The following is a 26,326-nucleotide window of genomic DNA, read 5'->3' as shown; positions in this document are numbered from 1 at the left end:
TTAGAATATCTTTAAGAAAACATCACATTGGCCTTAGAAAATGAGATGATTCATAAGAATTCTTAATCTTCACATGGGTTTTGAGTTTCTCCTTCTTATCTGTTAAGAAATATTTTTAAATGTTAATACCTACATAAAGTTAAATACCCTTATGGTTTTGTACGCACATTTCGTAACTATATCTACGTGTATAAATTATGCATATTAAATTATATAACTAATTCCTAATAATGGTGTGATTTTAAGGACCGAAGAGAGAACTTAAGTACTTATTATCACGTTCGAGGATAATGCACGATACGCAATCAGCGATAATACTCACATTAAGTTTTAATACCTTATAAAAATACGACCTTAGTTATAGTCTTTGATCCGTAGCGGGTTACACGTTTTTATAAGGTTTTGTTAGCAAGATGTCAATTCGCGCCCTGAGCCCTGAATTAGCTGAGAAAGCTCGGCTAGAATTAAATGAGGATAGTAATAGACTGCAAAGTGACATACAGCATATTAAAGATTGGCTGTCGAAACAACCGCATTTGAGGGCTAGAACAGGTTTGTATTTTCTGTATTCTCTTTTCTGCTTTGTTAAATATACGCCTAAAACATTTGAAAGGCGTAGCCGAAAGCCGAAAATGCCCAAAGAAGTTTCAAATATATAAAAAAAGCATACGATTGGGGATTTTTTTGCTCTTATTATTTTCTCAAAGAGAAAAATCTATTAATTGATAGCTTAGATAATTTGGTTATTTCTACTTATCTTTCTACATGGAAGATGAAAAAGAGAAACAGCGACGTCCGTTACAACTTACAATGTTCGTTTGTTGCACGTACCTACTAAAATACCAAAAAATATGATTGCAGATGATCAATTTATTGTGTCATTTTTGCGTGGATGCAAATTCAGTTTGGAAAGAACAAAGGAGAAGATTGATCTTTATTATTCTCTTCGTACCATGGCCCCAGAACTGTTCAGTGTACATGCAAAAGATGCCCGTTTTAAGGAAATTATGAGTCAAGGGTAATATGTTATGTTTACATTTAATAATGATGTTTTAGTTAGTACAAATAATGCTAATCATAATGTTATTATTTTAATACAATGTTTCATTATTATTTCTAAACATAGTAGAAAGTCATATTGATAAAGGAAACAATTATTATTTATTGATTATAACTTGTATCACATGTTTAATATTGCATTTATTTTATTGTACAAACGAAAACTTTCAGATCTTATATAATTCTACCAAAAACTTGCGCTAGTGACAAGACAAGGATTACATTGATACGCCCGGGACGATATGACGCCAATAAATATAGTATAATTGATATTCTTTCGGCAGCAAATAATTTGGAAAAGGTTGTATCTCTTCTTATTATTTTTCACAGTACAATATAATAACACATTGCTTACATGCACATAATATGGCCCTAGCTCTTATATTATAGGTTGCGACAGCTCTTAAACTAATACATCAGGCTGTTTGGATCTGTAGCTTCCTTATTTCTTACTACCTGCGCTTCGCGGTTTCACCCGCGTAGCTCCGCTCCTCTTGGTCGTAGCGTAATGATAATATACAGCCTTCCTCGATAAATGGGCTATCTTACACCTAAAGAAATTTTCAAATCGGACCAGTAGTTCCTGAGATTATAACGAAAATATTAAAACTCACAAATAAATTTCCCTTATTTTTTATTTTTCATAAAGTCTTATTGATTTATCCATCGTTTCCAGATTATTTTAGTCGATGATGATGCTGGTTTGATCAATGGTAGACGTACTATAGTAGATTTAGAGGGAGTCACGATGGCACATTTCGTACAAATGTCACCAAGTAATATGAAGAAAATGATTGTTTTAGGACAGGTATGGCAGCCTTAACCTTACTTCTAACCATTACAAACAATGTAATTATAATAATCCATATTTTATCCATAATTTGCTAAAAAAATTATGAAAAAATGTTCTAGGACGCTACTCCTATGCGGATGAAAGGTGCACATTATATTAATCTTCCTAATGGATTTGATGTCGTTTTCAACGCAATGCGAAGTCTTCTCAATGAAAAAAACAGGAACCGGGTAAGTATGTCTTTGTAATTGCATTTATACGCAATAGGTTTAATAGAGTGTACGAACGACCAGAGTGGACAAATTCCTTTAATTTTACTATTATTTATTTTTAGTTACTCGTGCACAATAAGAATTACGAAGAAATGTATAAATATATCCCTAAAGAGGCGTTGCCAGCTGAATATGGAGGTAATGCGGGAACTATCGACGAAATTTTAGGTAAGTCCCTAGATATTAAAAAGACACAAAATACTCTGGAAAAATGATATAATATTTGAGTTCAGAATATGGGTAGTCTAATGGTACCCGATGTTTTTAAAGCTATACTGGATGACCCTGTGGACTTCGTGTCATCCGTGACTAATATTTTTTTTTCTTAGCGTTTAAACTTTCGTCTGGATCACGTCTGCTTTTATGGATTATTCTGACAGCCATTGATTTTGATAAACTTACATATTATATAGCTTAGAGGTTCAATGAGCCAAAAATCCTAAGTTACACATTTATCACGTAATGAAATATTTTTTAAATTGCTAATAGCGTATTAACTGCACACGTTTGTCCATTAATAAAGCTATAAAATTATAAATAATCACGATTTCCTCTACATTTCAGACTATTGGATGAAAAAAACAGACGAATTCAGTTCCTGGTTAGAAGAGGACTTACAATATGGATCTGACGAATCCAAAAGACCCGGGAAACCAAAAACTGCGGCAGATTACTTTGGTGTTGATGGTTCCTTTAGACAATTAGATTTTGATTAATCCAATTTCAAATAAAAAAAAAACTCGTAAAATGGTATTAAATTGGTAAATAAACTTGATGTTAATTTAAATTGAGTATTTAATTGGAATGTTTATAAGTCATATTTTCATACAGGGTGTGCCGTAAATAATGTATAACCTGAAAATAGTGCTAGTGGACATTGAACCGTTTAATATAAATTTTGTGTAATATATTTAAAGTACCCCGATAATAACATAAAAATTCATAATACAATGAGGCAATTGCCTTTATTCTAAATAACTAAAATCATATAATTTACTTCATTACTGAAAATTAACTTTAAACATTGATTCGATGTATATGAGAAAAGAAAGTAAGCATTTATAAATTTCAGTTTATTAAATTACATTTTACAAAAGTTGTCGAAATCTCCAATTCAATCTCTACATTTTTAATGAATAATTACTACAAACTGCTTCCATGTCCTCTTTCTCTAGTTACCTGGTTATCCGTTCATTATTCTGTATAATATGTACCAAGTACACAATTATAAATTTTATACCCTACATAGCTACTTAATAAAAATGTTGTAAAAACTTCGTTTCTTTTGCCAAATGGCACAGAATTTCTACAGTCATCATCATCGTCACTACCTAGTTTGTTGTATACTACGTAATGATGATGATGATGTCTAAATTTAAGGATTACGATTTAGCATCGGTCTTTGCGATGGCTCTTTTTGAGCCACCAAAAGATCACCAACCACTTCGGGACATTTAACATCCGTATATGCGTATATGATATTAACACTACCATTATAATATGATTTTAACACAATACCTACAATTATTAAATTCATAAAAAGTAATTATGCATATCATTTTTGACATAATATTATCTTCGACCAAAATTTATTTTCTTGGCCAGTGATAGAATTGGTACAATTCAAGATGGGTGACGAAGGAACATAATTATGAAATAAGGTACAATATCGCTCTAATTTCTAATATTATCATCTACTTATTTAGAAGTTAATAGTATGTAGATATCAAATAAACAGTATTCTTCAACACCACTGAAAATATATTGCTATGCCTAAGTATTGTAATCTAAAAAAAACTTACATATGCGTAAACAATGACAAAATTACATTTATTTAACGATGTTGACATGGCACTGGCGAATACATGTGTATTTATTTCTTTTTTTTTATAAATTATCCAGTTTTGTATGAGATGCCTCAAATTAATTTTGATGTTGTAAATTGGTAAATTGTTGTTGAATATGAATAAATATACCGTAGTTCAATGGGATTCAATTACATAAATGGAATCTGATTGACTGAATTTATAAATCCTTAATGCCCTTTGGTTTCTACTTACATTAAAACAAATAAATTGTGTTTAAAATACCACTAGCTGTGCCCCAAGGTTCTACTCCTGTTGGTCTTAGCGAGATTACATAATATATAATCTTCCTCGATAAATTGTCTAAAACCGAAAGAATTTTTCAAATCGGACCAGTATTTCCTGAGATTAGCACGTTCAAACAAACAAACAAACTCTTCAGCTTTATCATATTAATATAATATAAGTAAGATATAGCTGAATTACCTAATCAATTACATTGATTGTGCAACATATGAAGGTCACAATTAATAAGTAGTTAATGTTATAATTATAATAAGGAACAAAGTGGTGTAGTATGAACAATTTTGTGATAAACACATGTGTCTTAAGTTTGTTTACTCATATAGCTTACAATAATTGCGTAGCAGATTAAAGCTTTATAGGTCACTTTTGTCTTTAGAATGAATCACGATGCCTGATGCAGCTATCTTCTTTAGATAATGATTATTGTTATTATAGCATTGCTTTGGTTGAATGACCTATCAAGGCTCTTAGTCTTATATTTTAAAACTCAAGGAATATAATTAATATTTTAGTTGAACAGGCCAGAGTCCTTAAGTTTTTTTAAAACGATGGATAAATAATATATATTTTGTTACTTTTCATATCTATACATATAATAAATCTGTAGAAGGGTCAATTCTGTACATTGAAAATATTGAAAAAATAACTAGCAGGGGGTGTTACTGGATCGATACCAAACCCAAATATGTGATTAAAAAAATTTTTGTCTGTCTGTCTGTCTGTCTGTATGTGAAGACATCACGTGAAAACTACCGGTTCGATTTCGATGAAACTTGGTATAATTATACCTTATTACCCTGGGCGTAAAATAGGATACTTTTTATCCTGGAAAAATACGTAGAAAAAAAATTAATCTCAATTTTTCAGTTATCCATAGACGTTGTTCTGTAGGTACCGCGAACACACGTTGCGTATTATTATTGACCTAGCCGTATTTGGGTCCAATAGATATTTATAAGATGTCATTGTCCGAGTTACTCAAAATGGAGAAATAAACCATCCACGCAAAGACCGACATCCGCGCGGACGGAGTCGCGGGCGGAAGCTAGTTTAACATAAATTCAATGAAAAATAATCCTGTGATAAAAGATATTACATTTACAATCATTATTTTCAATTCAAGTATTATTAAACCTGAAAATAAAAATATTAAATAGAGATCAAATAATGAATGTTTTTTTCAACAAAACTGATAAGTTTTACATTTATCAATCGTAATCATAACGTATCATCGTTCGATTACAAATAATAATTATGAGTGATAATTTTTTAATGCAACTTTTATAAAGTGATAAGGTAGTGTTAGTTCACTGTGAGTCGACAATCCAACAAAATGCCTGTACGGCCTCTTTGCCCCGAATTGGCAGTTATTGCCGAAAAAGAATTAAATGAAGACCCCAAACGTATTGATAGTGATATCCAGCATATTAGAGAATGGATTTCCAAGCAACCACATTTGCACGCCAGGACAGGTCAGAATAGTAACATACCTATAAATACTCCTTTTTCTAAATCAGACACTGACTATCATAATTATGTTATAAAAATTATTGAATAATTAACTGTATGGATGAGGCTGTAACCAAAATTAAATTAAAGAGGTCGCAGGAAACAGTATTATGATAATATATGTATTGGTGGTCTTTTTAATTCTTTCTTTACAATAATTTTGACCTGCAAATTGATTGATGCGGATGTGTTGTGATCTAACTTTAAGTCTAAAAATGGGGGTCTTATTTTGCTGAAAATTCTATATCTTATCGCTAGTGGGAGACTCGTTTATCGCTATATGTACATCTCATAAAATAGTGATTTTCTTATTCCAGACGACCAATGGATTGTAACATTTTTGCGTGGCTGCAAATACAGCTTAGAGAGAACAAAGGAGAAGATAGACCTGTATTACTCTATGCGCAGCTTAGCACCTGAAATATTTTTCCACTTGAAACACACTGATCCAAAATTTATCGAAATTCTAGAATCAGGGTATTTATTGCTTACTTTGGTTAATTCATTTTGTATAAACCTCTGGTCATGGATTTCAACACACAATTTAACTATCTATTTCATTAATTTTCAATTTCAGGTCATGCCTTCTTCTTCCGAAGTTGGCTGCTCCCAATGGGCAACGCATTTTCATTTCTAAACCCTCTTTACTAAATGTAGAAAAACACAAAATGATGGACGTTTTCGCTGTAACGAATGTAATGCAAAGGGTTAGTTTATTTAATATTAGTACTTAATTTTTATTGATTTCAAAAACAACATGAAATAATCCAAAAGATAACATCTAATCATTTTGTACACGGAATGTAATTGCTCTGAAAGTATTTAACTGTTATGAAATTAAAATGGGAAAGTACTACATCCTGTATGGCATTTTCGTAAAAAGCGTACACAGTTTTTGCTTTACGTACTAAGAGTATGTATAATTAGCAAGCTAGCTTCTTTATTCAAGGTACTAATACATAGGTAGAAAGAAAAACTCTTTATCCAAACTCATATCCAAACCAATAGTACTCATATCCAAACCAGTAGTAGGCTTATTAGTTTCCAATTTCATTATATGTTGTAGTACAACAAATAATGAAATTGGAAGGTTAGATGATGATTTTGATTAGGTACAAAAAAATAGAAAACTGATTTTATTTTATTTTTAGATAATGCTTATGGATGATGACAATTCTGTAATTGCGGGATCTCGATCAGTAATGGACATGGAAGGTTTGAATATGTCGTTTTTCCTACAAATGACACCATCCTTGATGAGGAAATTGACTGTTTACACCCAGGTAACTTATTTTACATTGTGAATTTTTTACAGCTGTATTTAGCCTTATATTCGTAAATCTAAAGAAGTTCAATTTTATATTTGTTAATTCATCGATTTTTTAAATTAATTTGTATTACATAAAGCGCTTAAAACTCATTTAATCCGTACATATAAATTATAATACTTATATGTTTATATTTCAATTTTTCATCTTAATAATATCTTGTTTTTAATTTATAATGCGTCCCAAAAGAAATTTGTTTTTTTTTTATCCAGGAAGCAACGCCTTTGAGATTCAAGGGAGGCCATTACATTAATGTAGGCAATGGATTTGAAACAATTTACAACGTCATGAAAACATTTTTGAACGAAAAAACAAAAAGCAGGGTAAGTAATTCTTTTGATTGACAAAACTGTAGCTGTTTTTTATTTGTATTTACTCTATGACACTATTTACTTTTGTTGTTATTTTGCAGCTTTATGTGCATAATACCAATTACGAAGAACTATACAAATACGTACCAAAAGAGGTGCTACCAGTTGAATATGGTGGCAACGGTGGTACCATACCAGAAATTATTGGTAATTTTTTTGTTATACCTACCTAAATTACCTACAGATTATCGAGTGTTCTTTAGCTATTTTTAAGGCCTTTTGAATGTTCCGGCTTATTAGTTTAGCCCCGTACTAGCTACTAGTTATTATTCTGTGCCCGTATCTATTCATGGTAAACAATTACGAACGAATTTAAATCAACATGTCGCAGATTTGCTGTCAACACGTTGTTGGGAATACTGCGTGTTGCAGAAATGATAGAGAATGTTAATATGTTGTTGTGTTAAAGAGCGACAACATTTAAACAAAGTTTTCAGCAACATAGTTCATCAAGAAATGTTTACCGTGAGTATAAGGCATACAGTCTGTTAGATTGTAGACTCTTTGTTCCCAGAGAAACCCTTATTCTAATCAAAACTTATTTATAAGTGTCGACAATATTACAGTTCACGAGATTTAACTTTTTGTATTAATTAAATTTGCAGAATACTGGAAAAACAAGATTCAGGAGTACAGTGCATGGTTGGAGGAGGATATGCAGTACCGTACCGACGAATCTAAGAGACCGGGCAAACCACGATCCGCTGAAGAAATGTTTGGTGTTGAAGGCTCGTTTAGGCAATTAGAATTTGATTAAAATATTGTCCAAAACATAAATTATTGAATAAATGGGTGTTGGCTCTTTATTTTTGTTTTTAAAGGGTATTAAAAAAACCTAGAGTAGACCTATGTAGTTTTTTGATTAGACTTAGTAAAAAAAAAATTAACAAGTGAAGGCCGAAGACTGAAAATATTGTACAGTTGTGATCTCAAAACTGCAGAAAAAAAAAGAAAACCACATAGAGACTTATGATAAAAGTGGTGAATTAGATACCTTGGAATTATAGATAGTATTCAAATTTCAAATATTAGCATATTTATATTTTTTTTATTAATTTTCATTAATTATCACACCCGTGACGAAAATCCATTTAGTTTTCTTTTCAAGATATATCGGTGAATTTTATTTATTTTCATTAATTGACTTCTTGTATCACGGCAATTATGTTCATACCGACAATACTCTTCAGATTCATATTATGAAACAATTGGCACGAGTTCATTCTTCTAATGGGATTAATATTTAATCTGATGTTTAGCTCTGTAACCTATAATATATAACTATATATCATACCTATAAAATAACATACAATTGTACAACAGAAATTGAAAGTTATCGCTGTAGCTTAGACAATAAAAAGTACATACTATTTTCCGACCTTTTCCGACAAATTTAAATAAAAGCCGAGCATATTAAAACTTCGGTGTTTAAATAGACATAGGTAATAGGTATGTGATACCAAAAAATATTAGTAGCATTTGGCGATTTTTTAAAGATTGTTCTATTTATTCTGAAAAAAAAAATTCAAGCGACAAGTAAATTGTCTGTTACTTCTACGAATAAATAGTATTTGATAAGAACATTAACTATATTGTATTCTAATAACTAATGTTTTTACATTATTCTACTCAACAATGACCTTCGGTGACCCAGTACGTGAAAAACATCAATCTAATCTTTTTTGAAACGTGATAGAACGATGAACGTTTTGCCGGTGCCGGAGTCTATGGTCGGAGCAAATTGGGTTCAATGTCACAGATACTATTACTAGTTCTCTATGCTCAATGACGACAAACGCCACGTGTTCAAAGTCTATATTTAAGATTAGATTTATGTAATACAGCGAAGTACGGAAAATATATTTTCTTATGTAAATAATTGATATTTTCTATTTCGTATACTTTCCTGTCAGATCAGGATTAAGACGTAGACGATATTTTTCTAATCACGACGATAGACCATGAGTATAAAGCATGTAGAATTGTATGAGTATGGCCGCCAAAAATTGTACATTCAAGAAAAAAAAAATGTCCTTGTCATTTTATATAGCACCAGATTTTTTTATATAGTAATTATGGTAGTTTTTATATAGTTTCAGCTTCACTATGTTATATTTATCATTATATTAATAATTTAAATTAATTTTGAGTGCCTTTAACAAGCTCAATATTTTTTTTTTGAAATGCTTATTTTCCTTTCCATACTAAAATCATGTGTCCCACTTAGTCATCTCACACTTTGAAGTCACAAAATTATGCAAAAATCTATTGATACCTGTAAAATTTTGGTATTTCTAAATTATTCTGTAAACTTGTGGATAGTTTTAACAAGTTCTAATAAAAATAACATAAAAGAAATTAATATAAAACTCACTTAAAACTATGTCCCACTTTTTTTCACGAATGATACTTCACGCACGGTTACCATGAAATAACACCCTAAATAACTAGATATCCAAGCCACAAAAATATTTTTAAGTAGTGGCAACACCGATTTACATGTTGGCCAACCTTTAGAAGAAAAATCGCCATTTTGTTACTGTCAAAGTTAATCGAAAGGTAGTCGGCATTTTTGCTTCGCAACATTTTAATAATTTTGAGTGAGAATTATGCAAGGTAAGAATACAAATTTACTATATTATTTAAATTATGTGTGTAGCTTTAGTGACCTAGTAACAAATCAAACTATGCGGCGTCTTATTACTACAATACTTTGGCGAATAAAGGCTTTTTAGGTTATGTCCAACCATATTTTTATTCACGAATGATACCATGTGTTACTATTGTGTTACGTAACATCCGTGAGCGGCTCTTAGGGGTAGTACTCACTAGAGAATCTAAACTTAAAAATTTACTTTTTTACATAAAGAGAACCCACTTCAAAAACTATCATGTTTCGGAAGTTAGTAACTTTTTTACTATAATAATTCGTATTCGTAATTAATATCATAAGTTGTGAATGATTCTTGCATTTGTAAGTATTATAGTAATACAAAATTTGAGAAATAAAACTTTTTCTTTAATATTTAAATTTGTTTTATTGAGTTTTAAAGTAATTTAATCAAATAATTTAATTAACAATATAAAACAGAAATGTAAAAAAAATCTCCTGCATTATTAGTTGTAATGTACACTAGGCTTAACAAAATCACGTATGTTACTATCAGTCACGTATGTTACGGTGTGTTACGACTTCACGACTGTTATTGTACAATATTTGGCGGCCATACTCGTATGTAATTTACCAACTATCTTTAATACATTATTAATGTATTTTCTATTTCTTTTGATTAATTTTCTGCCTCTCGTTATTTGAGCGATGATTTGTAAAAAAGTTACTATTTGTATTTATAAATAAATTATAAAGGAAGGAAAATTTCATATAATCACCATAGAGATAGTACATAGGTATTATCTCTATGATAATCACCATATAGTTCCATGTAGGTAATGGGTGGTATTTAAGATTACGACGTAGTGACTATAAGTAGGTATATTTAGTAATCTGTGCTATAACAAGATTTATCCACTGTACTAGATCTCGATATGCTATGCTCTAATTTTGTATAAGTTTATATTTATGATAGCTATGTATTATATACTAAATAATAATCTAGGGTTAATTAATACAGTTTAACACAATTTATAATGCTGATTACTCTATTAATTGCTCTTGACTGTAAATAAATAGATTATATTATGTATTTCAAAGTATACGTTATTATAGAAGATGATTTTTATTATTATAAAAGACTTACTTAATAATAAAATCGTCACTGGATTAGGATTAGGGTAAATTCCAGTTTACGGGTTCGATATTTATATCCTGTCATTTATATAATTCGGTATATAAATGGACAGGATAAAGATTAAAATATAAAAAATATAGGTACAATGAACGAAGTTACAAGTTCCTATCCGATATTTATGCCTCACTTAACATCTTTGTGTTGTTTTTGTTACAGAAAAATAACACGAATTATTCAGATGGCGCATTTTCTATAAATAATACCAAACGAAGTATTTTTCAGTTCTTAGACAATATTAACAATATAAGGCACGTACTTTTCAAGTTAAGAGGTAGAAAAAGGAGACGCTAAAATACCCGTTACGCTTCTATGTATTAGTTTGGCTTGTAAACATATTACACAGTCAGTGTACGTTTTGGCGACATACAAACGCAACGTTCGTACGGTTGCTTTACATAATATACCGATCAAGTTTATTATATTATTTACAAACGTGTTTGGATTTTGTGATGGAATATTAGTTAGATTCGACTGATATTACAAACAATACAATATATAACAGCAGATATTGGCTGAAGGAGTAATTGACAGTGCAATATTATTTTTATAAAGGTAACGTACCTACATGGATTATTTTTATTTCTGTTAAATATTTATAACAATGGTATGGTGAGTCAGTAAGGTCAGTAATGGACTCACATTTCCATAAATTGTAACAACCAAATGTATTACTTACTTTTAACTATGATGAATACGCATAAATTTCAAGACAGTAATTTGAGAACCTTTGGCGTTTTGGGAAAGCGTGCATTCTTTTGTACATATGTACCAGTTGTTAAAATACCGTCGCGTCGTTACTTTTTGTTTCGATTTCTTCTGATATGAGTTTTAAAACATTTTATAAATGGGTTTTTATACGTTGAATCTGATGTTCATTTTCGTCTAATCATTTTTATCGGAAACACGCGTGCCCTTGAAATGTTTGTCATTTGTTTGTAATATTTGGCGAACATTCAATATACGTACCTAGGTACTGTGAATTTCTTCAAAGCGGGTCATATTTTTATGATTTGAAACTTCTGATTGATAACATAATTTAATTACACTAACACTTAAATTATAATCTATTAATTAGGATAAATAATAATTATTTTTTATTATCAATTTATGTTTAAAATCAATAAAATGTTACCTTATATTAAAAACAATAATAACTTTCATGAATATAATTTATGTATACCTAACACAAAAAATGTCTTATTATTTTAATTTAATTAAATTGAGGTTTAAATTGAACTCAGTTTAGTAAACTATAATAGTCACAATATACAGATACATACAGTTACAGTATAGTTCAGGATACATCGCCCATTTTTGCAAGTGACTACTATCAAGCTGATTTTCCGTTTGTAGCTTTATTTTGATGAGACACCGAATAATTTCGTGTACGAAACTCTCGATTGTGGTAGCTAACAGAGATAACAAGGATAAAATTTTTTGATTTGATGGTTCTCAAATATTTATTACGCAATTTGTAGGACAATTATATGTCTGTTGAATTATATAAACATTAACTAAGTGAAAACAAAAAAATCAGCTTGTTAGTAATCATTTATGATGACCTCGTTATCGATACACTTTGGAAAGGGGGACTCTTTGAACAAACCATAGATTTTGTAGGACAAATATTTTTTCGAATAATTTAGGTAATTATCTTGAGATTGAACAAAAAAAAATTCATTCAGTTAGTAATAAATATTTGAGAACCATCAAATCAAAATTTTTTATCCTTGTTATCTCTGTTAGCTACCACAATCGAGACTTTCGTACACGAAATTATTGGGTGTCTCATCAAAATAAAGCTACAAACGGAAAATTAGCTTGATAGTAGTCACTTGCAAAAATGGGCGATGTATCCTGAACTATAGGAAGGAAACTTCATACAAAATGTTCGAAATGGCTCCCCCCCATTAAACGTGTTTTCGAGGGTATTGAGGGGGATCTATAGTAGCGGGTGACACATCCACAGATTTTGAATGACAAAGATACGTCATAGTATAGAAAAGAGTTTAAAGTGATGTCATTTCACATTAAATAATTAATATCGATTGTTTCAGTTTGTAGCCCTTTCAATAAATATATTTGTAAATACCGTATCTGACTACAAGTTAAAAAGAGACTATTTTTTAATTTCTATAGATATGGCAGTATGAGTTTTAAATTATGTTGACATATTTTCTACCAAAATGATAGCTACAAATAGTACCTATATTACTCCTATTAAGAGTCCAGTCTGTTTAAAGATCGCATCTATTTTTTACGCAATCTAGAAGAGCACGAAAATATAGAAAAGGAAACCTTAAAAAAATCTTATTTAAATTTATGTGCATAATTATTAATTACGTAAATATTAGGGAAGAAAAAGATAGATATTATAATTATTGTATTTTTATCGATACGTGGCGTCTCCACTTTGTCAAGCACTAAGCCTGTCAAACTATTTTCTTTTTCTTCCTAAAAAAAAGGTAGAGGTTCTATGCTCGTATAATAAAAATTTTAATTTATTTTTGCATATTTTGTGTTTTTTAATTTAATTTAATTTATCGTTTTAAAAATAATTTAGTAGGTATACCTACATACAAGTATTGTAAATTCTGGTTTAAAATAATTATTGAATATATGTATAATACAAATATCAAGCATTATAAATAATTTAGGTACATTAAATAGCCTTCGGCGTCCATAACAAAACTAGATTTCGAAATATAGCACTGATAAAAACGTATTTACTTTTACAAGCTGTATTAATTCGGATTGTTTCTTCTTGTAAATTCATATTTAGGCTACACGATTTTTGTATTTTAACGGGTTTTAATCTCCAAATTACCACAAAATCAACTGTGAAAAAAAGCAAACAGAAATATACAGGCCGAATTGATAACCTTCTCCTTTATTTTTCAAGTCGGTTAAATATCAAAAAGTAACAGCCCTATAGCTGTACGTCATAATTTCATGGGGGGGGGGGGGGCTTAGTTTCCTAACTGTATGTACGTAGTATATATCTGTCAACTGTGTAATAGTTGTGAGAGCAAATTATTGTGTCATTTTTACATATTTATTATAAATATTGATCTATAAAATCAAGGCTGACACTGTGCGGAAGTATAAAATAATTTATGGTGGATTAACTTGAATATCCCTCAAAGATTTACTTCCTATTAAGAATAATGTAAATTGATTAATACTAATATTAATTAGTTACTTTTCCAAACTCGATATGAAAACGTATTTTAATAATGTTTCCCATTACCGTTCATGCTGTTTCCGAGCGAGACTTTTGGGATCTTTTATATATACTTGTACCTATGTATAGATAGTATAGATATTAAATAGGTATAGTATAGCTTTTAATACGCAGATAGCTTTATTATCACAACTGTTGCATTTGTTTTTCCATTAATTTTGGGTGTATAAATAAAATACAACACATGTTTCAGTATCTCATATTCTACACTTATATTAGCAGTATAAAAATAAACAATGAATTTAACAATACCTAAAGTTACAATAATATGTGTAGTGTGTACCTAATTACTTTGTTATCATTAATATCGCGGTTTACGTCTACGCTAATAAGTTTAAAATGTTAGTTTGGGAATACAATTCAGTATAAAAAGGTTATGAATGATGATGATTTTTAATTCTCATGAGATATTTTTGAATTATTGTGTCTTAAATTGTAATTGTTTTGTTAAATAGATATTTTAGGGTTTAAGATTATTATATAAACTATCTACCTGAAATTTATATTATATTCGTATCGGAAACATTTATTATCTATGTATCAAAACCTGTCGTAGTTTATTGTTTTTATGTGATTAACAAAAAAAAAAAACATTTTAGTTCACTTAAATATGGTTTTTTCACTAAGTTACATACGCAATAAGGTGCATGTATGCATGTGAAGTCCCGTGTCCCCGTAGTGGGGTAAGGGGCAGATGCATTATGCATACTTCTGTTTCACTGATCAATTTTCTCTAGGGACAAGTAGGTGATCAGCCTTCTGTGTCCTACCAGACCGAGACATTTTTTTTTCTTCGTCTCCATCGGGAATCGAACCCAGGACCCCTAGGTTCTACGCTCACGCGTCAACCACTGTACCAAGGAGGCGGTCAATAAGGTGCATGGTGTTGTATAATAAAAGTACTTAGCTTCTTTTAAAAGAATTATTTTTACTATATTTTATAAAAATGAATTGCTTGATCCATAAAGAGTTTTGCGCTATAACAGGGCAGATCATATAAGTTTTATCTTTACCTCGAGTATTTATAATTATTTGTGTCGACTATATGCAGATAATACATAATAAGAAATACTTACTTAAGTAGATACTAGAGATGATTCATACAAATTATTGTTACTTTTAACCGACTTAAAAAAAGAAGGTGGTTCTCAATTCGGTATATTGTTTTAATACAAATACCTAATATTGAAGACTAGAATAAATAATATAAAGAATAAATATGACAAAAAAATATCAAACACTTGTGCAATATGTGTTACAAGTGACAGAATATTTTTAAATAAACGAAACAATTTGTATATTGCTTGAAATATCAATTCAAAAAGTTTTCCGTTTTATCATAAGATTATACAACATTGTCGTCTATGATAGTATTAATCATTATCAGGTACCTACCTACCTATTATTGTAATTGAGCATAATTAGTATTCTTAACAACTCGTGCAACAAAGTAACGTATAATACGGATAAAATCAGATCTTTATTTATAACATTTATACCTATTAGGTACCTACTATCTTTGATAATCCGCTGCATACGTGTTTGATAAATTCAGTATTGCATTGTTGGTGCATTCAATACAAAGTTATTGTTTTAATGTCTCATATATAATTTTTTGTTCAGTCATAATAACCATAATTATGTTTTAATGTATTGGATCTAGTGTCAGGATGAGTGATAACTTTATTAGTGTGATTAAATGAATCTGTGTAATGGTGCATTTACATCAAACGAACATAGAGCTACAGCTAGAGTAAGAGCATTCTTTCGTGATCTTTTAGTGTAAACGATAACTCGTATTCAGGCGACTACACCACCGAAACTAGCGCCCCCCCAACATTTTATTTTTTTACTCCTAAACCAGATCAAATTTAAAAAATCTAGCTCGGTACTTTGCTAGTATATTACTTGTAGTATTTTTGGTATTACTTTTCATTATTTTGCATTCGGTAAATTAGGAGAACTTTTGATTACCGCCAAAAGTGGCCACTTTTGGCGGTAATCAAAAGTTCTCTAGAATAATGAACAGTTAGAATAGTGAAAAGTAATACCAAAAATACTACAAGTAATATACTAGCAAAGTACCGAGCTAGATTTTTTAAATTTGATCTGGTTAAGGAGTAAAAAAATAAAATGTTCGGTGGCGCTAGTTTCGGTGGTGTAGGCCTCTTCAGTGTTGTTTAGTATTAGAACATTCCATAGAATCTTTTTGAACGCACTAAGAACAACGAAAGAATGCCCTACGCCTGTTTACATTAAGTCTCGTCAAAAATTAATTTTTATTACAGATAAAATGCCAATACGTCCACTTCATCCACTTTTAGCGGCAAAAGCTCGGAAGGAGCTAAATGAAGATCCTAATAAAATAGATGAATATTTACGAATTATAAAGGAATGGCTTTCAGAACAACCACACTTGAATGCCAGAACAGGTAATGTACCATAAATCTTAACTATTAAAACTCAATACCCTATTTAGCTTAATATCGATTGTATCACTTTTGAATATTTCATTTTTGTTGACAAAGTACAATATTACCACATGCAACTTTAATGGTAAATGGAACAGTAATTCTATTTAGTAGCCTAGTTTAGTATTAAATTATCTGTATCTGTAAAAGACAAAAACACATTCCCCTCAATATAATACATAGCAGCCGGTATGTGAAACTTATTTACCTGCGTGAGTGTTTCTGGTACCTATAGGTGTTTGTGAAACAATAAACTGTATATTTTTATATACATAATACAGGGTGTCTCAAAAGAAAGTTTATAGGTATTTTGTGGATGAATAAAAAAAAAGTAAGCGGTGTATTGAAAAAATGTTTATTAATTATTAAAGTGCATATTATGGGTGCAGTTCGATTAAATGAGTGCCGTGAACGCAATGGACTGCATTTGGACGATATTATTTTTAAGAAATAAATTCCCATATTATGCACTTTAATAATTAATAAAAAAAATTTTATTTCTTAATATCCTATTGTACTTTTCAGATGATCAATGGCTTGTAAGTTTTTTACGTGGATGTAAATATAATTTGGAAAAGACAAAAACGAAACTAGATCTTTATTACACCTTAAAAACTACAGCGCCTGAAGTTTATCGTTTACATTACACGGATCCAAAAATTTACAAAATTTTGGAAACTGGGTAGGATTTTTAAATTTATTTTAAATAAATATTTATAAGAATTAATTCATTTATTAGAAATTATTATATTTTTATTTTTTATGCTTTCAGTGCAATACTCATGCTGCCAAAAACCAAATGCCCGTCAGACCCCAGAGTAATGTTATATCGACTTGGTCATTATAATACTTCAGAAATCACGGTTATGGAAATCATGAATGTTATGCTTATGCAGCTTCAGGTGAGCGTATTTTTAATTATTGCTATCCACTTACGTTCAAAAACCAGTTTTGTAATGGTAAAATATTTTTTACAGTTGATGGATTTTCTTTAGAAATATAGTTTAAGTTTGAAACTATGTAAATGGGAATAGTACCATTGTTAATCTCTAATCAATTTTATCAGATATCATACATGGAAGATGATAACGTCACCGTGGCTGGAACTCTGAACGTCGTCGACATGAAGGGTACGTCGATGTCTGTGCTAACACAAATATCGCTGTGGCAGATAAGGAAATTGATATCAGTTACACAAGTGAGCATTTCCACCTTCGTTGTAATTATTATTGGTAAAGGTACAATGAAATATGCTTTATATGCCACTGTTATGTTGGTTCAGTGTATATTATATTATATGCCCCTTATAATATTTATAAAGACTCCCTTGCTAAGCATGCTAAGCAAGATTTCTGTAATGTTACTTCTCCAGAAATTATGAAGGTCTTAGATATTTTCTGTAGAAAGTTAGCGTACCTATATGACATGTGTGTATGCATTTGTCTTTGTGTGAATGTGTGTATAACAATATTATAAGCAATTATTATAAAATATGTTATGGCATTAACTTACAATGTACTGTATATAAAATACGCTTCAAAAATACCGCCTTACAAATAGGATTGCTTCTATATTGCATATTATGTAGAATTAGACATTTTATCAATTGATAATATTATAATAAATTGTAAATACGAAATACAAATCTCAATATTATTTATTGGAAAAAGTTTAGTACCTATATTCATAGATTATTATTGTTCATAACAATTTTCGTTTATGTATTTCAGGATGCTTCACCATTACGAATAAAAGGAGTTTATATTTTAAGCATACCATATATTTTTCAAGCAGTGCTTAACCTGTGCAAAAAGTTTCTTAGTGAAAAAATCAGGAAAAGGGTAATGACAATAAGTTATTTTAATTAATTATATTGTGAAGCATATTATATATAATATATAAACCGAATGCATTTGATAATGTTTAGTTGACGCTGTAATGCTAAAAAATTGTTCTTGTTATTTCAGGTGAACGTTTATAACAAAAATATTGAAGATCTATACGATGAGGTTCCTATAGAATGTATGCCAGCAGAATACGGTGGCAACGGAGGTACTCTAAGAGAAATTATAGGTAGGTTCTATGGCCCAGATAACTTTGTTACTAGTACAATATTGATGCAAGCCAAGGTCCAAAAATTCTTAACAAAAAGGTGTGTAAGATGTTGTTGGTAAATCCATCTAAGGTAAATCCTTTATATTCTGTGGTAAAACTGTTAATTGTTATACATAATATCCTTAGGTAAAGACCCATTTTTGTTTGTACGAACGACGTGTACTTTCGATTTACTTTATACATGATATTATCTTGAGCATAGATAGACTAGGTACCTGAAGACCTTTTTTGAGGCTAAATTTAAAATAATATAAATCTCCTTTCACAGATTACTGGAAAGCGAAGTTTAGCAAATACCACTCCTGGTTCGAAGAGGACACCAAATATAAGTCGGATGAGTCAAAACGCCCTGCCAAAATGAAAACGAAAGTTGAGGACATTGATTAACATAGGCGAAATTTCTGTTAAGAATAAGAATGAACTTATTGCAAACAAAAGATGAGATTGTTTAATATATTGCAAAATCTCGCAAGAGTTTGTGTGATGCATGCAAAAAAATAGGCCAATTTTTTATAAATTTATTTAAAAAAAGGGGATTTGTTCACAATCTGAGAATGAGGCAAAAATTACAATTATAAGTCCTTCAATATCTCGAACAACGCACTCACTATTCTTTATGTTTGTTTCTTGATGTTGAGGTTTCATTTATTTGTGTTGTAAGATCTTGAGGCTAATGGTTTAAGATCTACCAATATTAACATTAAAGATCTAATGGACCCTCTGCACAATGGGCAGCGTTGGCCCAACAAGTGCTCATCGTTTGTCTATTTAAAAGTTAAATATTTTACTTGTGTTATTATTATTTCTTTTAAGTGGATTACATAACTAGGTTAAAGGTACCTTTTTCTCTTGTTAATATTTATTGAAATCAAACAACAGATTTTAAATTGTGGGTCTATTGTAAATAGTAAATACGTCATGGTTATTTGAGGTTTTTTATTATATATTTTTTTTATACTGAATGCTCATTTAGTACTATACGTACGTCTCAACACAATCGTCTCGTACAATATGAAAATGTTGAAATGTGATTTTTACCTATTAAAATAAAAAAAATCAATGTGATACATATTTATGTTTTATTTAGTTACTGGCGGTCCGCCCCGGCTTCGCCCGTGGTATATACATTTTTACGTTTTCTCTCCATAAGAACCATCCTCGTACTTCAAGGAATATTATAAAAAAAATAATTAATGAAATCGGTTCAGCCGTTCTCGAGTTATGCGCTTACCAACACATTTTGCGATTCATTTTTATAGTATAGATTAACCAGACATATACAATATACATATTTCGTACAAAGCAAAATATCTGAGCAAATTCGATCCAAAGCGTAGAAATCAGTATTAAAGTAAAGGAGTTTTCGTTTTTAAACCATTTACAGCATCTACCTCAAGTGTTACACGGGTAAAATCAAGGTGAAATAGTTATTTTGACACTTAATAATATCACATTAGAATGTAAATGGCTTGAAACGCTTTAACTAAATAATTACGAATTTTTCCTTTTTAAGTATCTCAATTAGATAAATAAATAGTCATAGTGAATATCCATTTTGACATACGAGGACGCGTTTATTACTAGTATTGTAACATAAATAATATAATCTAAACTCGTATATAGGTGTTACAATGCGTCGTCGTATAATTGAACGACGGTACTGATAAGGTTCTGATAACACCTAGTTAGTGTACCAAAGGTACCATTGACAACCAATACTGAAGTTTCCAACTTTCCCATTACAAATTAAAACAAGGTATTAAACGAGAGATAGATGCAATTTATTAACGTGATAAGTTCGGGTTTTATCAGTTTATATTGAACCGTGATCTAAGTATGTTCGACGAATTAAAGTGAGTTTCAGTGTCAATTGCAGTTTTTATAATTTATTTTATGTGATTGTCACGCGCCTGGTGTCGATTGCGGTTTTACTTCATTGTATAAATATAGAGGTAAGTTATTTTGTGAATAATTATGTGAACTCTAATTGTTAGGTTATTATTTCTTATTTAACATGTTTAAGGTATTACAATGGTTCGAGAATTAAGTCCAGCGTTGGCTGAAATAGCTAAAAACGAATTAAATGAAAATCCTAAACGGACTCCCAGTGATATCCAACATTTGAAAGAATGGATTGCCAAGCAGCCTCACTTAAAGGCTAGGACAGGTGAAGTTATTTTAGTATCTACCTACTAATTTTGATACAAGATTTATTTTTTTAATGTTTCAACATATATTTTAGTTCTTTCACCTCTGTAAATTAAAAAGTAATTACCAAGCCGGTGTATAACGTGCGATAATAATTCATTGTCGTAGATATCGTGTGATAACAAACTTTTATTGTTGTTAGATAAAATGTGTTCTAATTCGGCTCATAATTATTGCATTTTTCATTTTTACAGATGATCAATGGCTTGTCGCGTTGCTTCGAGGATGTAAATTCAGCTTAGAGAGAGCCAAAGCAAAATTAGATTTGTATTACACGCTCCGAACAACTGCGGCTGATATTACTTTACGTTTAAAACCTACAGAGCCTGATTTTATAGAATTTTTAAGACTTGGGTACGTTTAAAATTATGTGTAAATACCTATGCATGATAAGGATATAATACTTAAATATAATAAAATGATTTGAAAGGATCATAAACTTATGGTAAGAGTTCTCGATATTTAACGTTAGAGACTAGAGTGGATTTTCATTTACATGGTGCACGGATTCGAAGTATGAACCTTTCAATTCGATGTATTTAAGGTTAATGTCATTGAAACAAAGTTTACAAATAATATCTATGTAGGTAAACTATAAATCAATCGTTAGTGAAAAAGGAAATGAAATAAGATAAAGAGCACATTAAGCATCGATTTAAAATAAATACAACCAGTCCACATCATCATTATGATTTTATTTTATTTAGGTTTTAACATATTTATTTATAAGTTATATAATAGGAACATTCACATTAACAATCCTATCTAGATTTCAATTCTGCATTGTTTTATTGATTTTTATTATTATTGAAATTCTCAGGACATGCTTAATACTACCAAAGTGTGATGACCTCCATCCTCGGGCTATTATGATTCGGTCTGGCCGATTCGACGTCAACAAATACAATGTAGCTGATATTATGTGTATTCTACATTATTTAGTTCAGGTACGTAATAAGTTCTCTTCCAGTTTTACGCTGAAATGGTAGGAATGTTAGCAGTTATTATAGACGCCATTTCTACGAATAAAATGACTGTATTCCTTGCCTGGAAGTTATAAGCCCAGTTAATCAATATGAGTGAACGATTACTTATACATAGTAAGATTTATAAATTCTACTGTTTTTATGAGTATGAGTCATCTCGGTGTATGAAATAACGCCTTAACTTTAATTTATTTGCGTGGGATAAAAAAAAAAAACATATTTGGCTAAGTCTTAGCTAAATGAGGATGTTAGTTTTTTCCATTTAAATCAAGGATTGTTATATTACAAAATTAAGACAATAACATACGTATGTATTAGGATAGGTACATGTAGGTATGTTATTTTAATGGATGAACTGTAATAACCATATTTAAAAGGTCTATCTCGTTGTTAGTTATTGTTAACCTACAAATATTTACCCTATATTTACGTGACAATTTAATAAGAACAACAACAAAAAATAAACAGATTTTAATTTTGTCCTTGGTGAATGGCAGAAAGCGATCGTACCAAAACATAACCTGGCTCTTTTGTTGATTCTTTTGAATTAAGTTTTGCACAAAAAATTATAGCCGTTTTCATTAGTATTGTGTTATAAGTTCGTAGGTTTTTAATTAAATTAATTGCGCTGTAATTATGTATTTATATTTATTTATTTATTTATATTATGTATTATACGAATACAAATTATCTCAAGAGAAATTTCATTGAATCAACTCTACAATAAATAATATACATAATTTCTTTGACTCCAACGAGTGTCAATGCTTTTTCATATCTTATCAACTTGACCTGTGGTGTTTTTTGCTTTTATTTAATAAGTACATATATTTATATAATCCGTAGACATATAATTATGTACTTTAATTAAAGTATTCATGTCTTGTATTATCCAGAATAAACAGTTTCTATTATTATATACTAGAAAAATATATAATTACTTAATTATAATATAATATCTACAACTAATAATAATAACTAGTAATAAAGGCGTAGGGATGTGACGACCCCATCGCCCCCGGTTGGCATATCTACAATAGATATCCCAACCGTGCAGTCAGTCACCCCGCAGGGCACCTTGTGGCGAGGTGTTGGGGAGTAGCGACCCCGCGGGAACCGAGCGCTCCCGGGGGAGGTCCCTGTCCTCACCTCTGGGCTGTCCCAGTGGCAGTTCGGAGTGAACAATGACGAGGTTCAGGATCCCCCACCTCTGGCTTGCCTTTGTTGGCCGTCCAGAGTGGAGCCGCTAGAGCTATATGCTCGGGGGTGGAAGTGTCTAATGGCGTAATAGCGGGGAAACCCGCTCCGGGCCCGCGGGCCCGCGATGGTGAAACCGGTGCCGCACCTCTCTACACCCCCAGCCGTTCAGCTGATGTTGCCCCCTTGTTGCCATTATCGGTAACCTTTTTGGGAGCCCATCGACCGAACTGGCGAGTCACCGTCTGCCATAATTTTCAATTTTTAATATTGAAAAGGCAGACGTCCATAGCCCCCATAGACCCAATATACCAGTCCATCTAACACCCCCTTCCATAACTCAGTTTTATTCATTTCCATTTTTCTGCAATAGTCCTACATTGGCCGCGGACTGCCCAGGGCTGTATCTCTATAGTGCAGCCATGGGCAGGCTGCGGCTGGTGTCCCACAACACATTAAATTCTCTAAAGGGCCTCTGCGTGTTGGACCTGTGTCCCCACGTAAGCCTTCCAAAGGACCGGGTATCATCCTTACGGCGATACCCGTGTATTATAGAGAGAGACATAATAACTAGTAATAACTAGTAAGTTTTACGGAAAATTCTTATTTCTTTTATAAGTATGCAGACCTGTAAATATTTAACACAACATTTATTGACAAATTGAATTACCCGAAACTTTGTCTGCATTTTAACACATTTTCATAAGGAGCTAATTATACATATAAATTTATTTACACTTTTTCGTACATGTATTTCAGATCCTGGTAATAGAAGACGATACAGCTTCTATTGTGGGAACGAAGATAATTGTTGATTACGACGGCAATAATACTAGTCACTTGGCTCTTGTTAATCCTAGTTTGCTGCGGAAACTTGTAGCAGTCTCTCAAGTAGGTTTATAGTTGAATATATTTAACATATGAATGTTATCTTTTCAAGCGTTTAAACAGTAAGATGTAACAAGCGCGGTAGGTACATATGATATGCTTATTAAATCTCTGCTTTTTTGTCTACACTAATATCTACACTTACCAATACATAGTATAAAACAAAGTCGCTTTCTCTGTCCCTATGTCCCTTTGTATGCTTAAATCTTTAAAACTACGCAACGGATTTTGATGCGGTTTTTTTAATAGATAGAGTGATTCAAGAGGAAGGTTTTAGTATATAATTTTTTTAAGTTTTTAGACAAAGTGGGCGAAGCCGCGGGCGGTAAGCTAGTAATATTATAAAGAGGAAAACTTTGTTTGTTTGATTGTAATGAATAATAAGCTCATAAACTACTGGACTGATTTTAAAAATTCTTACTACATGCTACATTATCCACGAGTAATATAGGCTAGGTTTTATCCCGGAAATCGCACGGGAACGGGAAATATGCGGATTTCTTTGAAAACGCGGGTGAAGCCGTAGGCGGAAAGCTAGTTCGTAATATTATATTCTTGTGACAAGACTTACTGTCAATATAATATGGTCTTATTATAGCGTATACGTTGGCACTAATGTTGATTTCGGCTAATGTGTGTACATTTTTTTCCAGGATTCACTTCCTCTTCGTCTCAAAGGCAGCCATCACATCAATGTTCCGGCCGGTGTAGAGATTATTTTTAAACTCGTATCTGGATTCTTAAGTGAAAAGGCCAAGGAGAGGGTACTTATTATTGTTTATTGAACTTACTAGCCCTCACTGATTGTTATATTAGTGATAAGGAAAAAATTAACTAGATTGTTTTTTTTTCTGAACAATAAGTTGACGTGACCAACCAGACATTAGCTCGTTTATTGAGATCTTTGTAAGCATAGAATACTTTCATATTTCCTCTAAAAAAGGTAATGAGAATCTTGAAGTAAGATGATAGTACAAAAAACTTTAACAATTGATTGATTTTGATTAAAAATAAATATCTGAAACATTGGTTGTTCTATAAATAGTATTTCTTATTAGTATAAATGTGTAGATATTATGTAAAAAGTATTAATAATATATAAAAAGTATTAAATATCCTTTTTGACATTATTAAATGCTCTTGTGTAATTTCAGTTGAAGATACATAAAAATCACGAAGAGTTATTAGATCTGTTCCCTAAGGAGTCTATTCCTGTAGAGTACGGAGGCACTGGTGGTACTGTACCGGAAATAATTGGTAGGTACATTTTATGTTATAATATTATCACACTATATTTACCTTTATTACAATATACGAATTTTAGCATTTGCACTGAACATTTTCTAAAAAAAAACGACATATTTAAGACGGAATATTTAATGGGTTGCGAAGCTATAATTTATCTCAATGCCAACAAACAAAAATTCACCTTTTGGCAGGACAATTAATTAATTGTCCTGCCAAAAGGAGAATTTTTGAGAATTTTTCAAGTAATTACTTGCCTACGTAAAAAAATATTATATTCATTTCATTATCATTCACAATAAATTTATTATTATTATTATGAGCCATGGCTGTCCCACTGCCGGGCAAAGGCCTCTCTTCCCTCAATCCATTTTTCAACATTTTGAGCAATTATAAAATCAAGTAAATATTATAAATGCCCTCAGGAAACTATATGCTTTGTTTCTTCCAGAATATTGGGTAAAGAAAATGCGAGAGTATAGACCGTGGATGGAGGAGGAGTTAAAGTATGGGACAGATGAACACAAGCGACAAGGGAAGCCAATTGGCGCTGATCTCTCCGATACAGGTTCTTTTAGAACTCTGGACATCGATTAGACCAAAATAATAAAATTAAGGGAAAACAACTGCACAATAATGTGTTGATCAACTTATTAATAAGTGTTTGTGTAGACAGTATTTATCACAATCGTTTGTATTTGAAATAAATTATATGATGCA

The 26,326-nt window shown here is 30.9% G+C and overlaps 2 protein-coding genes and 1 pseudogene across 3 annotated transcripts; all 3 read left to right on the top strand.

Annotated features, from left to right (window-relative positions):
- The first annotated feature begins 289 nt into the window (after positions 1–289).
- LOC123690736 (alpha-tocopherol transfer protein-like) lies at positions 290–4,249 on the top strand. 2 transcript variants are annotated; one of them, XM_045634834.1, is made up of 8 exons: positions 290–552; positions 862–1,018; positions 1,231–1,360; positions 1,736–1,867; positions 1,972–2,082; positions 2,187–2,292; positions 2,689–2,854; positions 2,942–4,249. In XM_045634834.1, the coding sequence occupies exons 1-7, from the start codon at positions 414–416 to the stop codon at positions 2,838–2,840; spliced, it is 927 nt and encodes a 308-aa protein (XP_045490790.1). In that variant the 5' UTR covers positions 290–413; the 3' UTR covers positions 2,841–2,854; positions 2,942–4,249. The 2 variants fall into 2 exon arrangements, with proteins under 2 accessions (XP_045490790.1, XP_045490791.1); XM_045634835.1 differs by lacking the exon at positions 2,942–4,249 and having other exon boundaries at positions 2,689–2,911.
- Positions 4,250–5,289: 1,040 nt separating this feature from the next.
- On the top strand, positions 5,290–8,249 carry LOC123690735 (alpha-tocopherol transfer protein-like). The gene is made up of 7 exons (XM_045634833.1): positions 5,290–5,707; positions 6,062–6,221; positions 6,322–6,451; positions 6,896–7,027; positions 7,285–7,395; positions 7,485–7,590; positions 8,049–8,249. The coding sequence occupies exons 1-7, from the start codon at positions 5,569–5,571 to the stop codon at positions 8,198–8,200; spliced, it is 930 nt and encodes a 309-aa protein (XP_045490789.1). The 5' UTR covers positions 5,290–5,568; the 3' UTR covers positions 8,201–8,249.
- A 3,344-nt stretch (positions 8,250–11,593) lies between these two features.
- LOC123690737 lies at positions 11,594–26,326 on the top strand (annotated as a pseudogene).

Source organism: Colias croceus, chromosome 3, assembly GCF_905220415.1.
Source record: "Colias croceus chromosome 3, ilColCroc2.1".
Taxonomy (NCBI): Eukaryota; Metazoa; Arthropoda; class Insecta; order Lepidoptera; family Pieridae; genus Colias; species Colias croceus.
The sequence above is the reverse complement of the archived record's forward strand: the minus strand, read 5'-3'. Positions and strand labels throughout refer to the sequence as shown.